The sequence below is a fragment of the Schistocerca americana genome, chromosome X, assembly GCF_021461395.2.
Source record: "Schistocerca americana isolate TAMUIC-IGC-003095 chromosome X, iqSchAmer2.1, whole genome shotgun sequence".
NCBI classification, from domain to species: domain Eukaryota; kingdom Metazoa; phylum Arthropoda; class Insecta; order Orthoptera; family Acrididae; genus Schistocerca; species Schistocerca americana.
In genome coordinates this window covers 876,086,026-876,100,191 of record NC_060130.1, presented here as the reverse complement: position 1 = coordinate 876,100,191, position 14,166 = coordinate 876,086,026, and the positions used below count along the sequence as shown (strand labels likewise).

At 37.3% G+C, this 14,166-nt stretch overlaps 1 protein-coding gene across 1 annotated transcript in view; it reads right to left on the bottom strand.

The window, feature by feature from the left end:
- Positions 1-14,166, bottom strand: part of LOC124555083 (filaggrin) — a 359,850-nt gene that overhangs the window by 152,902 nt on the left and 192,782 nt on the right. Inside the window, exons 3-5 of the mRNA XM_047128876.1 lie at positions 13,510-13,648; positions 5,360-5,515; positions 2,882-3,103 (exon numbers count right to left, since the gene is read on the bottom strand). Coding sequence (XP_046984832.1) covers positions 2,882-3,103; positions 5,360-5,515; positions 13,510-13,648 — 517 coding nt within the window. The remainder of the gene's footprint in view (positions 1-2,881; positions 3,104-5,359; positions 5,516-13,509; positions 13,649-14,166) is intronic.

The window sequence follows — 14,166 nt, the reverse complement described above, 5'->3', positions numbered from 1 at the left end:
GCTACTAGAGAGTGCCAGTCCAACTGCCTTTTTAAGTTTAACGGTTTAGCCAACAAACTAAAGCTGTAACTCAGCAAATGGTCATTGTCTGTGAATAGTACAAACAGTAGATTTGCCACTTCTGTATTCCATGTTTGTAAACATTGATGTATTTTCCTAGCTTGATAGTCTCGTATTATAACCACTTAAGGTATTTTGGACAACTTCACCAATGAATTTCCATCTCGGTACATAGACGCAATGAGTTCGAAACATTCCATTTGTTCGGCACTTGCTGATCAAGATTTATACAAACCAGCCAGAATACATATTATTTTGGGGGCAGATGCTTTCTTCAGCATCTTAGGCAAGGAAAGACTGGAAAAATCAAGTCATCAAACACTGATTGACACAATACTGGGTTTTGTCAGGTAGAAGTCTTTCAACTCCACACAAGGTTGTATCCAAGAAAGGTAAATCAGTGAAGTACACATTCATTCAGCAACATACAGCTATTGATGGAAACTGGAGGTTTGTAGACCAGTTTGGTGAATCACAACAAGTCTCTTGACAACTACAGCATGTGAGATTTAAAGATGCAGCCCTTATAATCCATCCTAAACTCTCTATCCATGAAAATACAATCCACAAATGGTGCAGGCGACAACATGTACAACAGCTGTGTCAGTTCTTGGAAGTAGTTCACTGAGTACCTAAAACAGCTGCAGCAATGCAGCAAATGGACATCGCTAAGAGACCAAACTGCTGAAGTCATTGGTCCCTAGACTTACACACTACTTAAACTAACTTACACCAAGAACAACACACACACCCATGCCCGAGGGAGGACTCAAACCTCCGGCGGAAAGGGCCGTGCAGTCCATGACATGGCGCCTCAAACCGCGCGGCCACTCCGCGCAGCTGAGCCTGACAAACTCTGCAGTTAGTGGAATGTGTTGTATATTGCCATCTGAAATAATGAATGTAGTTCTTGTATCAAATATCTTGTGGTGTATTATTTGAGTTGAAGTAAGAGGAGGGCAGCAAGTCCTCTCGCAGTAGACTCTCGTAACGTAAGTGTATCAATGCAGGACCAGAAGCCTGGAAGTATACAAGTGCATACATTTTTTGTAGTTCAACAGTCTCCCTCCAATCGATTTCTTCACCACAAAGGTCTCATCATTATGATACCCTCCATTGCAAAACTTACACCTATGCAATCTTCTGCAATTACTTATTCCAGCCTTAGCACTGGCAACACCTACACCTTTAAAGAAAAAGCCACATGTGAAACAACACATGTTGTATCAGCTGAAGTGCAACTATTCTGTCAACATTATCATCACTTAGCTTTCAGCAAGGATGAATGGACAACGATGTATACACATCTACAATACTAAATATCCTGTTGCAAAACATTCGAAGTACACTATGACTTATTGCACAATGTTTCAATTTTTCACTCTTGGCATGTGCTTGGTTCAGACTCACTCGCCTGGGCATTAACTCAAACTAATTCCAACTGTTACCTACCACCTCCTTACTCTGCAACTCCCTTTCCCCTCATGTCTGACCCTATCTTTCCACCCAGTCACTTAATTTTATAATTAATTTTCCTTTTGTTCTAATTTTTTCAGAGCAAGACTACACTTCTCAGTAAAACTGAAAAGTAAAATCAGACAAAATATGTTTAAAAGTGGGGATAATGCACTGGGATTTTCACATGAAACAGGGCAACACTTCTGATGTGATATGGTTACCTGCAAAGTTGCAATTAATAATAATAAAAAAAACTGTAAATGAGGGCTGTAATGGTACAGCAGAAGTTAGCTTGAGGAATGAGTTACTAAAGAAAACTGATGGAGCAATAAGTGATAAAGAGGGGGAAGGGACTGACATTGAATTTTTGGATAGAAGAGGGGTTTAAACAACAAATTTCTAAATAAGGGGAAAGTAACACAACAAACAGAAGCTTAATCTGTACCACAGGTGAGAAACATTAATTAGATTGCTGATTAATTATTCGGAGATGAAAAAGTACCAAATAAAAAAAAGAAACTGTAAAATATAAAAGATATCACATAAAAATGTTAGCTGATCTAATTCATAGCAGATATACTGAGAAAAGATACATACAGATGGTACTCATTGCAACAGCTCAACCTGTAACTACTCTGGTGGGTGTATTATTTCCCATCTGTTGTTAGTCTTGTTTATTAAGGATTTCCTTGGTAACATGCAATTTTGTAAAGTTAATTGCGTATGTTATTTCTATTTCATTTGATTGTGCATATGTGCAGCATTATCGTATTAAGGCAAACTTTTCAGGATTTTAGGGTAATTTCTGTTTGTTCCATATAAGAAAATCCTGTTTATGAAACAATGATGAAATAAAATTTTGTCCACAAATTGAGTTCCACCAACAAAAGCTACCCATCATGTGTAGATTAAACCGCTACTGATTGGCTTTTAATTGTATACTAATTCACATGTTCTGCACATGAATATTTTAATTTAATTATTTGGCATGACACTAACTATAATTAGAATATAAATATGAACAAATTATATAACCAAATGATAAAAAGAATGATAAAATTCTCTTGAGATTCCAGCCACATCAAGTAGTTTAAAATGGATTTTAAACCACTTGACATGGCTGGAAGCTTGAGAGAATTTCATCATTACATATCACCATAAAACCATGCATTCAGATAGAAAAACAATTTCAGTTGATTTACATAACACATTAAAAAATATGGATTTTTTTGCACTGAGTTTGTAACATTTTCCTTTGCTTACATAATAGGAACAGCAGCAGCTTTGATGCTACAAATTTTCGTTTCATAACACTACCATTAGTTCCCTTTTCAAATTCAACTATTTCCACTATTAGAAGTACCTGAGAATGAGCTGTTCGTGTGTACCACGCAGTAGATCGATGTCCGACATCTTCAACTGGCCTATTCGTCTGATGGTGCCTGTGATGGTGGCGATGATGGTGAGAGTGTCGTCCAGATCTCGGAGATCCTGAAGGAGATGTCTGTGTCTCGGAACTAACAGATATCTTACCACTACCAGTAGCTGCTAACCTTGAATTTCTTATGGTTTCAGTCTTGTCATGCTGCAAACAAATTAAAATGAAAGCATTCAATGAAATGAAACATATGCCAATTACTTAGAGAGGATATTTGAAAAAGATCTAGTTGAAATATGTATGTGAAATTGAACTGAAAAGGGGAGGCCAGGACGTTGGGATCACAGATTTACTTCAACAATCTTTGTACACCTTTAGTAGGCTGTTAAAACAACATAACGTGTAAGTAGTAAGGTGCACTACTCTGGCAATTCTGCGAAAATTGCAACAGAAGTTTTATGTGTCTATTATGTAATGGATGTGTGTGTGCAGGTGCTGGATGTTATAGTTCATTGTGGTCAAGTGGTTAACGTTCGAGCTTTGTAATACGAATGTGTATGAGGTGACGGTCCGTCTCCCACTACTCAAGACTTAATTCTCAATCTATATTTTTTTCATCACTGGTCATATTATTCAATTTTTATGACATTTGAGAGGTAATATAATTAATAAAAACTACATGTATTTGCATGAAGTTTTAGTGAATGTCATGTTATTTGACTACTTTCTATTTTTAATTAAATTTAATTACTAGCACAAATATATTTATAACTATTGTCAAGTAAATTAAGAAACGCATAGAATTTCCCTGAAAATGTACGCACGTTGTGATTTGCGAAGTCCCTTATACATGCAATCTGGTAAAGTACCCGGAACTACTTTGGACTTCGGTGCTTCGAGCTGCAGATACAGAAGCAGGCCCCATTTGGCAGTTAACATGTGTGGCAGTCAGACGTTTCTAATGTAGCAAGAACAAATAGTGTAGGTGTAAATTTTTTGAATATCACAGAATTTACACTTGTACTACAAAAATGAAGGTTTGAGTGGGAGTTGAACTGTTGCCTCATATACGTTTGTCTTACGAAGCTCGACCGCTAACCCCTTGACCACCACGAACTCTAATGTATGGCATCTACGTACAGATACAAACTTTAGGATGTTTATAAGGCAACAGTAAAAAAATTCAGTTGACAGCAGTGACCCCATGACAAGTTTCTACGTAGTGTTCATGACCATGAGAGCACCACTCAATGAATTACTAGGATCAATGAAGTTACAAACTATTTCCAAATTAATTTAAAACATCAGATGGCTTAAAAGAAAAAAACATTTTAACTGAATCCGCTCTCTAAATGTAAACAGAAGATGGCTTTGCCGTATGGTCCCGTAGGCAGAAAACTTTGAGGTTTTATTATACCTCTTCTCCCTCCATTGAAGCATACACTTGTCCCACTCACATTTTTGGATGTCACAGTATCATATCAAAGCTACTTGCATATAAAGAAACGATGATTGTGACTTTGTGTTCGGTCAACATGAAGATTACTAGAGAGGAGGAGGAGATTAGTGTTCAACGTCCTGTCAACAACAATGTCATTAGAGATGGAGTACAAGGTCAGATTAGGGAAGGATGGGGAAGGAAATTGGCCATGCCCTTGCAATGGAACCATCCCGGCATTTGCCTGAAGCAATTTAGGGCAATCACAGAAAACCTGAATCAGGACGGCTGGACATGAGTTTGAACTGTCGTCCTCCCGAATGTGAGTCTAATGTGCTAACCACTCCGCCACCTCGCTCGTTAAGATTATTAGAGACAAATCACTATTTCAGTCAGAGCTGGATTCGATAATGAAATCAGCTGTGTTCCTTCAAAATAAACAACCCAGTATTCAAATGAAGCAATTCAGGAGGACCATTAAGACATAAATCAGAATGGAAAGAAAAGGATCTGAAACCTCCCTCTCCTGAAAAGACTCTAGTGCTGTAATCACTACACATAGACTAGTTCCTGCATACTCCCAGCTGCCTACAATATTCGCAACGAACTAAATGCGAAGCATCCTACAAGACCATATGCAGTTAATTTCTCATACTGGGAGCATACTACATAATCTCTAATGCTCTCATGAGTCATTGTGCAGAAATGTGATCGAACTTCAAAGCTGCCAGAAATGACATTTGTTTAGTGCTCAACATTTTCTCATAACTTGCAATATTAAAGGGGTGCCAACACCAATGATAATTTCCTGAACTGTTAGGTGTTTTCATTGGATACTTGGGCTCAACAATTTTCATGATCTAGCACCTGCACTCACAATTTATCACATAATTGTTATCAACATTGTAATTTGACAAGGTAAACAACACAATTTTAGTGAAATTTTATGTGAGGTCCTGTAATGCTCCATCTAAATCAACATGAGCAACAAGATGTTACACAGCGCAAATACAATTTAAAATTACCTGATGGGTTGGAGCAGCCGTCCCTGCTGAATCGTGTGAAGACTTTGAGCTCCTTACTGTACGGCCTGGTGTTTGGGTGGCTACAGACTCTTTCTTCTTTGGTTCCTCTTGTGCTGCTTGATCTTCAGGAAGAGGCTCAGTGTTTTGTTTAAGAGTCTGGAGTTAAAAAGCCTTCTGTTAGTGACTCCAAAAAATCTTCTCAGCATAATGTCACCTTAACTAATAAGTTATTTTGCTTATCAGAGCAGCCTCAAAGGTAAATCATTCTACAACTACATTTAGTTTAATATCTAACAATGTGTATTGTTATGGTCCTGTGCATGACTGCACTTTCTAAGTGATTTGTCAACATATCATGCCACAAAAATTGGTGTCAGATCAAGATTCAAAATATCTCATGATCAGAAGCATTATAGAAACTCTGGACCATACCATGGTCCGAAGGAGGACCCTGAGTTTTGAGTAGGAGTTCAGATCACCATCTGAGACAGTTTTAACCTTTCAGGAAGTTTCATAATAGTTCAAACTCTGCTGTAGAATGAAAAATTTATTCTGAATTATTAAGTAAGTAAATGCAAGACCCATTTCCAATAAACACAGGTATTATAGTAAGGAAGAAGTCAGGCTGTTAATGGGAACTGTGTAATCTCTTTGTATAGGGATTAAATGCATTCACTTAAAGCAACACAAACAGTTGCACATCAACAATAAAGTTCAATACATACTAAACTTACTCATACAGGATGTTTGACAATTAATAGTGAAAACTGATACAGGTGAAAATATATGTTAATATAAGCAAAAATGTTCTCGCATACTTGGATCCACATACAAGCCACTTGCGAAATAACTGTGATTGTGTGGTTATCAGCTGCCACTGACTTTAGTATGAAATATTGTCCTCTTCAGGACAAATGTATTTTAAATGCAAACATTTCACCTAAGGCCTCTTGTAATTTTACTCAAACTTCATGCATGGCCTACCTCAACACGAATCACAATACTGCTTCAGTGTGCTACTATTTACCATACACTCTTACATAGTAACAGAAGCGTTCCACATGTCATCTTGGCATTTGGATGTAATATTGCAGTTACCTCTACAGTGAGTTATGAAGTCTTTCAAACCCCCTCCTCAGAACAGCTCATAAATGTTGACATGATTGTACAATTCACTGCTTCAATTCTTCAATTGTATCAATGGGAGTGCTACTTCTGAGACCCCATATAGAAAAATCCAGAGAAATGTGGTCAGGTACACTTGGAGGCGCAGCAAAGTTTCCCAGTGGCCGAATATGGCATCTAAAACATTTCCCAACCATGGACAACAGAGTAACCACACATTCCCAGCTAATTTGCAAGCAGTTCACTGGAATATTTTTGCTTCTATTTTAGTATACATTCAACCACGCAAGTTTTTGAAGAAGAAATCTAGGGATGACTTTGGAAACAGGTTGGAGACCTTGGGTCAAGCTGCTGGGAAACCATTCTGGAGTGTAATTAGCAGTCTTCGAAAGGGAGGTAAGAAGGAAATGACAAGTATTTTGGACAGGTCAGGAAAACTGCTGGTGAATCCTGTTGATGCCTTGGGCAGATGGAGGGAACATTTTGAAGAGTTGCTCAATGTAGGTGAAAATACGATCAGTAATGTTTCAGATTTCGATGTACAATGGGACACGAATGATGATGGAAACAGGATCACATTTGAGGAAGTGGAGAAAATGGTCAATATATTGCAGTGCAATAAAGCGGCTGGGGTGGATGAAATTAAGTCGGAACTCATCAAATACAGTGGAATGTCAGGTCTTAAATGGCTACACAGGATAACTGAAATGGCGTGGGAGTCGGGACAGGTTCCATCAGACTGGACGAAAGCAGTAATCACACCAATCTTTAAACATGGAAATAGAAAAGATTGTAACAACTACAGAGGTATCTCTTTGATCAGCGTTGTGGGTAAAATCTTCTCAGGTATTACTGAAAGGAAAGTGCGAGTATTAGTTGAGGACAAATTGGATGAAAATCAGTGTGGGTTTAAGCCTCTTAGAGGTTGTCAGGACCAGATCTTTAGCTTACGGCAAATAATGGAGAAGTGTTACGAGTGGAACAGGGAATTGTATCTATGTTTTATAGATCTAGAAAAGGCATATGACCGGGTTCCTAGGAGGAAGTTATTGTCTGTTCTACGTGATTATGGAATAGGAGGCAAACTTTTGCAAGCAATTAAAGGTCTTTACATAGACAGTCAGGCAGCAGTTAGAGTTGACGGTAAATTGAGTCCATGGTTCAGAGTAGTTTCAGGGGTAAGACAAGGCTGCAACCTGTCTCCACTGTTGTTCATATTATTTATGGATCATATGTTGAAAACAATAGACTGGCTGGGTGAGATTAAGATAGGTGAATACAAAATAAGCAGTCTCGCATATGTGGATGACTTAATTGTGATGGCAGATTTTATTGAAAGTTTGCAAAGTAATATCTCAGAGCTAGATCAGAAATGTAAGGACTATGGTATGAAGATTAGCACCTCCAAAACAAAAGTAATGTCAGTGGGAAAGAGATATAAACGGATTGAGTGCCAAATAGGAGGAACAAAGTTAGAACAGGTGGACAGTTTCAAGTACTTAGTGTGGTGTCACCGCCAGACACCACACTTGCTAGGTGGTAGCTTTAAATCGGCCGCGGTCCATTTAGTACATGTCGGACCCGCGTGTCGCCACTGTGTGATCGCAGACCGAGCGCCACCACAAGGCAGGTCTCGAGATACGGAATAGCACTCGCCCCAGTTGTACGGACGACATTGCTAGCGACTACACTGATGAAGCATCGCTCATTAGCCGAGCAGACAGTTAGAATAGCCTTCAGCTAAGTCCATGGCTACGACCTAGCAAGACGCCATTAGCCTTACATAGTTTGATAGTTATCGTATGAAATGTCTCATCAAGAACGATGTATACAACAAGGATTAAAAGTTAAGTATAATAGCAGCTACATACTTTTCTTGCTACCATTCATTACGTATCCTGTTTCAGACCTCTATCTAGCATACGTGAGATTACGCGTGCCTTTCGGCTACTTCAGTGTGGCGTAGCTGTCTTGTTACGCCACAACACTTAGGATGCATATTCTCACAGGATGGCAACATGGTGAAAGAACTGGAAGCGAGGTGTAGCAAAGCTAATGCAGTGAGCACTCAGCTACGATCTACTCCCTTCTGCAAGAAGGAAGTCAGTATCAAGACTAAGTTATCTGTGCACCGTTCAATCTTTCGACCAACTTTGTTGTATGGGAGCAAAAGCTGGGTGGATTCAGGTTACCTTATCAATAAGGTTGAGGTTACGGATATGAAAGTAGCTAGAATGATTGCAGGTACTAGCAGATGGGAACAATGGCAGGAGGGTGTGCACAATGAGGAAATCAAAGAAAAACTGGGAATGAACTCTATAGATGTAGCAGTCAGGGCGAACAGGCTTAGATGGTGGGGTCATGTTACACGCATGGGAGAAGCAAGGTTACCCAAGAGAATCATGGGTTCAGCAGTAGAGGGTAGGAGGAGTCGGGGTAGACCAAGGAGAAGGTACCTGGATTCGGTTAAGAATGATTTTGAAGTAATAGGCTTAACATCAGAAGAGGCACCAATGTTAGCACTGAATAGGGGATCATGGGGGATTTTATAAGGGGGACTATGCCACAGACTGAACGCTGAAAGGCATAATCAGTCTTAAATGATGATGATGATAAATGATGATGATGATTATGATACACTCTGTATGTTTCAAGTATTATACACCACCACCACCACCACCACCTCCTCTCCTCCTCCTCCTCCACCTTCTTTTAAATCTAATGAATTTATACAAAGAAGGCTCTGACTGAAAACATAACTAACATTCTCAATATTGAAAATAACTGCACAATTTCTTTTCTCATGCAAATTGGTTTCTAAAGTTTCCAAGCAAGTGGTTTCTCTTTTTATCACACATTGCAGGCTTTCAGAGCCAGTATTTGCATTTTTGGCGATATCTGCATTATGTGCATTGCTGTGGTCCAACGCATATTTCTCTGCCTAATATTTCGTATTTCAATGTTGGAGAAATCATCAAAGGTTATGACTCAAAGCACAGTTACAATATCAAACAAAGCTGAACTGCAAATACAGAAAAGAAGAAGGATTGAAGGCTGATGTGCTGTGGGCCTTAGTAATAAATAAAGCTTCATAACATGTCAGTGTGACTCCGCAATTTTAGGCAGTGGTCTGATGACTTCACAAACAGTGTGTTGCCTGGATATGTATAAACAGTTTGGCTTGCTGAGCTTGCTTAAAGCTAAAACTGCTTTATGATTTGTTATAGCCTCTGATGATGTCTCCAGGGTTGAAAACGAAATGTTAGGCAGAGAAATATGCCTTGGACCACAGCTTAATACACATATATCACCAAACATATATCACCAAACATATATCACCAAACACAGGTTTCCTTTAAGTCAACAGTTAGGAGTTACTGTATCAAACTTCTCCTAAGTATGTTAACATGTGAAATACTCTTTAAGGTATATAAGTGGTATTTCCAAAAAATAAAGGAAAATCACTTCATGAAGAAGGAAGATATAGCTCTCTGACACCAGATCACATTCTGTAAATACCACAACATTTCATCAAGATGAGTGCTCGGCACCATCACTTGGTTACTGATGGCGACTATTAGCAGTAACTAATAGCCAGTTGTAACCAGCAGCAACTACATGATCATGTCGACCAGTTGCTTCTGAGAAATGTGGAATTTACACAATGTAATCTGAGCTTCATATATTCAACTGAGCAGCTAGGAAAGCCTGAAGAGTCACATGAGTTCATGAAGTTTATATACAGTCTGAAGCAAAATGCATGATCAACTTGTTAAGTATTACTAGTATTCTGAGAAAAAACCCCATTTGTGTGGTACATTTGGTTAATAGCCTGTCAAAAATCTATTTGACATGTCGAACATGGAGAAAGTCACATACTTGAATAATACTGACTAACTGGCTGCAATTCCATTTTTCATTTGTTGGAAATGACATTTAACACCTCCCAATATCTCTAAGAAAGTACAAAATTATTTGTAACATCTCCCCACTACTGAACTGTGGATGCGATATGCTGTTATCATAAAACGTCCTTCAAAAGTAATTTGTAATTAAAATCTTACATAGAAATATTATTTGTGATTATTATAATTGTGAACAAATTTAGTCATTATTTACATAAGGTAATAGCACATTTCATTATCACATTGATAGTGCTGCAGCGGTCCTCTGAAATAAAAAAAGAATATCCTAAAAGACAATAAGAAACAATAGTAAGATTATGCGTACAATGCCTTGTCAGTACAATTCTGCCAACAAACATACCTTGTTTCAGAGCACCATTTGTGAATAGCGCTGGTATTATGAGTATTAACGTAAAACAAATTTTTTTCAGTTGAAGTTGAAGCTAAAAAGTTAACAAAATGACATAACATTTTTTCATGCATATGCAAATATTCATTATTATTCTAATTATTTGTTTTACTTATTTTTTAATAGTTTAAATTGTTATTTTATGTTTTAAATTCATTTTTTAGTTTAGTATACTGTTCTCATAAGTAACTCATTATTATGATACAAAATATTCACAATAATGATAATCTATAAAGAAATGCTTAAAGCATAAGGTTTTTTACACAATGCACATAAAAATGAGTGAAATTTCTTCAGTAATACACACGATAGGCAACACAATATCAAACAATATTCAGCATCAAATTTTAGTGCCCGATTTGTAACCCCCCCCCCCCTCTTCTCACAGTTTTGAAAGAAACTAATGGAATTTTTTGACCAAGAATTCGAGCATCTCTTTTTGAAGCCCAAATGTTCTTGTGAAGGTATCAACATACCATAAACTAACATCTGACCACGTCAAAAGATATTTGACAGAAGGTTTCTTTCCCAGTGCAGGGCAAAAATTTGTATTTTGTTAGATTCTTGCCGTGGCCTGTGTGAAAGAGCCATTTTGAGCATCTTACCTGAGGACAAGGAACTTTTTCATCTGGTGATCCTAAAACACTTGATGGGATAAGTACAGCCATTGGACATAAATGGTTTTCAGTGTTGGCAGAAGTTTGTGACAAGATTTTCAGAGCTAGTTCTGCGGAATGATTATGATGTCAATCTCCACTTGAACAATATAATCAACCTGCAGTCACTAATACACAATCAATTTGCTTTGCTGAGGTTCTCCGATGTACTGAAATGTGTCTCCTACAAATCAGAATATTTAGAGGATAGCCAACCACAATTTCAGAATCATACTGAATTTTGTTTTACATTGTGTTGTCCGTCACATGTATTATATGAAGAAATCTTTGTCATTTAATGCACATTACTGTGATGATTTTGTACCATAATAAGGAGTTATTTATTATTTTCGTGCACATGAAACAGTAAACTAAAAAAAAACATGAATTCAAAATGGAAAATAACAATGTAAAATATAAAACAGAAGTAAGTAAAACAAATAATTGGAATAATAATAATAATGAATGTTTTTATATTTTAATTAGCTCCGTTGATATTACCCCAACAGCACATTGGGTACAACTGGTTTTCCAAAAATGGAATTCCATAAGCCAGCTTTATTACACAAGGACAACGTGGCAGGAAAGCTGCTTTAATTTGTGTTGTAACAAAAGTTTTCATTTTGCAAAATTAATTCAAGGTGGTGGAGCATTCTGCGAAATTTCGAATTACTACAAAAGCTGATTACACAGTTTTCAAGATCATTAAATACATTTCAACTTACATATGAAACTTTTATATATATATATATATTTCATGGCTTCGAAGACATTCCCTCTAACCCTCATATGTTAAATTACCTTTCAGTGTGTTTTCTGTCCCTTAAAAGTGAAACTGAGCAAAAATGAAAACTATGTATAGCATTATTTTGACCCCTCTACATACCTGCCAAGTAAGGTCATTTATTTACACCTGGGAATGTTCCCTAGTCTGAAGTAGTGTGGGCAGAAATGAACCTTCATTGTTGTTAAAACTATATGGCAGATGAGCACTCCACATTTGGTTTCGATTTGCCAAGAAGACATTTGATTAGTTTCGAATGAGCAGCTGAAGCTCATCATGAAAAATGATTTCTTAAAATTCAATTCCTTAATAACTTGAACACTGAGTCCCAGAATTAAATCAAAGAGAGGTTATTCCGAATAAAAGTTATGGAAACGCTTTTGACAACTAAACATAATAAAACTATAGTCAGCATATTTATGGAACATACAACACAACTGTGGGCAGATATTACAGTTCATCTGTCTCAATTGGCATTTGAAGACTTCAGTTTTGAAACTGTCAGAATTTGCAGTCTAGGCCATTGTTAATAGTCAAACAGCCAAAAGGTGCATAATAACTAATAATCACACGCGACATATCAATGGATCAATCAATATAATTACACACACATCCACCAAGGTTGCTAGGCTGGGCAAAGAGCTATAAATCCACCAATGCCAGGTCCTGTGGATAAACAACAGTACCACATTTTAGGACTATCATAGACCACCTCAGTGTCCCTTGTCTCAGCTCACCGATGTGTACCACATGCTCTCCAGTGGATTTATTTATGACAACCTTGCGATACTCCGTTATTTTCTGGACACTGATTCAGACTTCATTACTCCATGCTGTCAATGTTTAATTTGCACTTACTGGGTGCTGCCTCCACTTTCCATTTGACCACATGTTGTGCCTTATGTGAGTGAACCGACAGCGTGTCCACACACCGAGAGAGTGGTTTGTATCCAAATGTTTTCCAGCTGGACAAACTTGATAGTGTTCTCCAGCACAAACATCCAGAGTACTTTAAGGGCCAAAACAAATCCTTCTCTAGAAACTTTTGCTTCTGTTCACTCAAGAAGAATCAGGATCTATTACATTCTGTAATTTATTTGTACTTAATTGGTGTTCAATAAAACCTCTGTTGTTGAAGAAGCAGACTTACAGCTGAAATAACTTCATTTTACTGTAACAGCTGTCAAAGACAAGTTAATTTAAAGCTCTTTATAATCATAACAAAAAATCAAATCCCCTAGTATTTTCCACACTTTTTCTGAATAACATACCTGCAGTTTTGCCAAAGGAATTATGTCACAGTTCTGAGGCCTGTGCCACACAGTCTTTTGAGAAGTTGCATTATAGTAGTAAAACCTCGATGTATTCTGATCAAACAGCTCCCACCATTGATTGTTGTCAGTCTTTTTACTAAAATGAAAGAAAAAAACAGACAAAGTTGAGGTTAATATTTACATTCAGAGACAAATAAAACAAGATAATAGATAAATAATGTTTGTACACCATTAGTGTATCAAAACTGAAGTGTTAACATATGGCTGCTAACATATTATGACATTAATCATTTCATCACCGCCAAACCCACACACTTTTTGGTCTCTGTTTCAAGATGCTACTGATAACTCAATGCTGCAATATTATAAAACATATTAAACATACAGAGCATTCACTTTAGCAGGAAATTCAGAATGCCACCACCCCATGCAAACAAAAGGGCAGACAGATGGAGAGAAATAGTTAAGTACCAAAATTAAAAGCAAGCTGTCTTGATAATAAATACATAATTATCAATTAAAAGTTCTACAATCATTAAGAGAGGTGGAGCAGAAATTCTAGTGTCATATGGAGGAGATCCCTCTGTGAATTTCAACTAATCAAATCTATTAGTACCATTTACTATATCCACAATGTAACTTGACACTTATTGT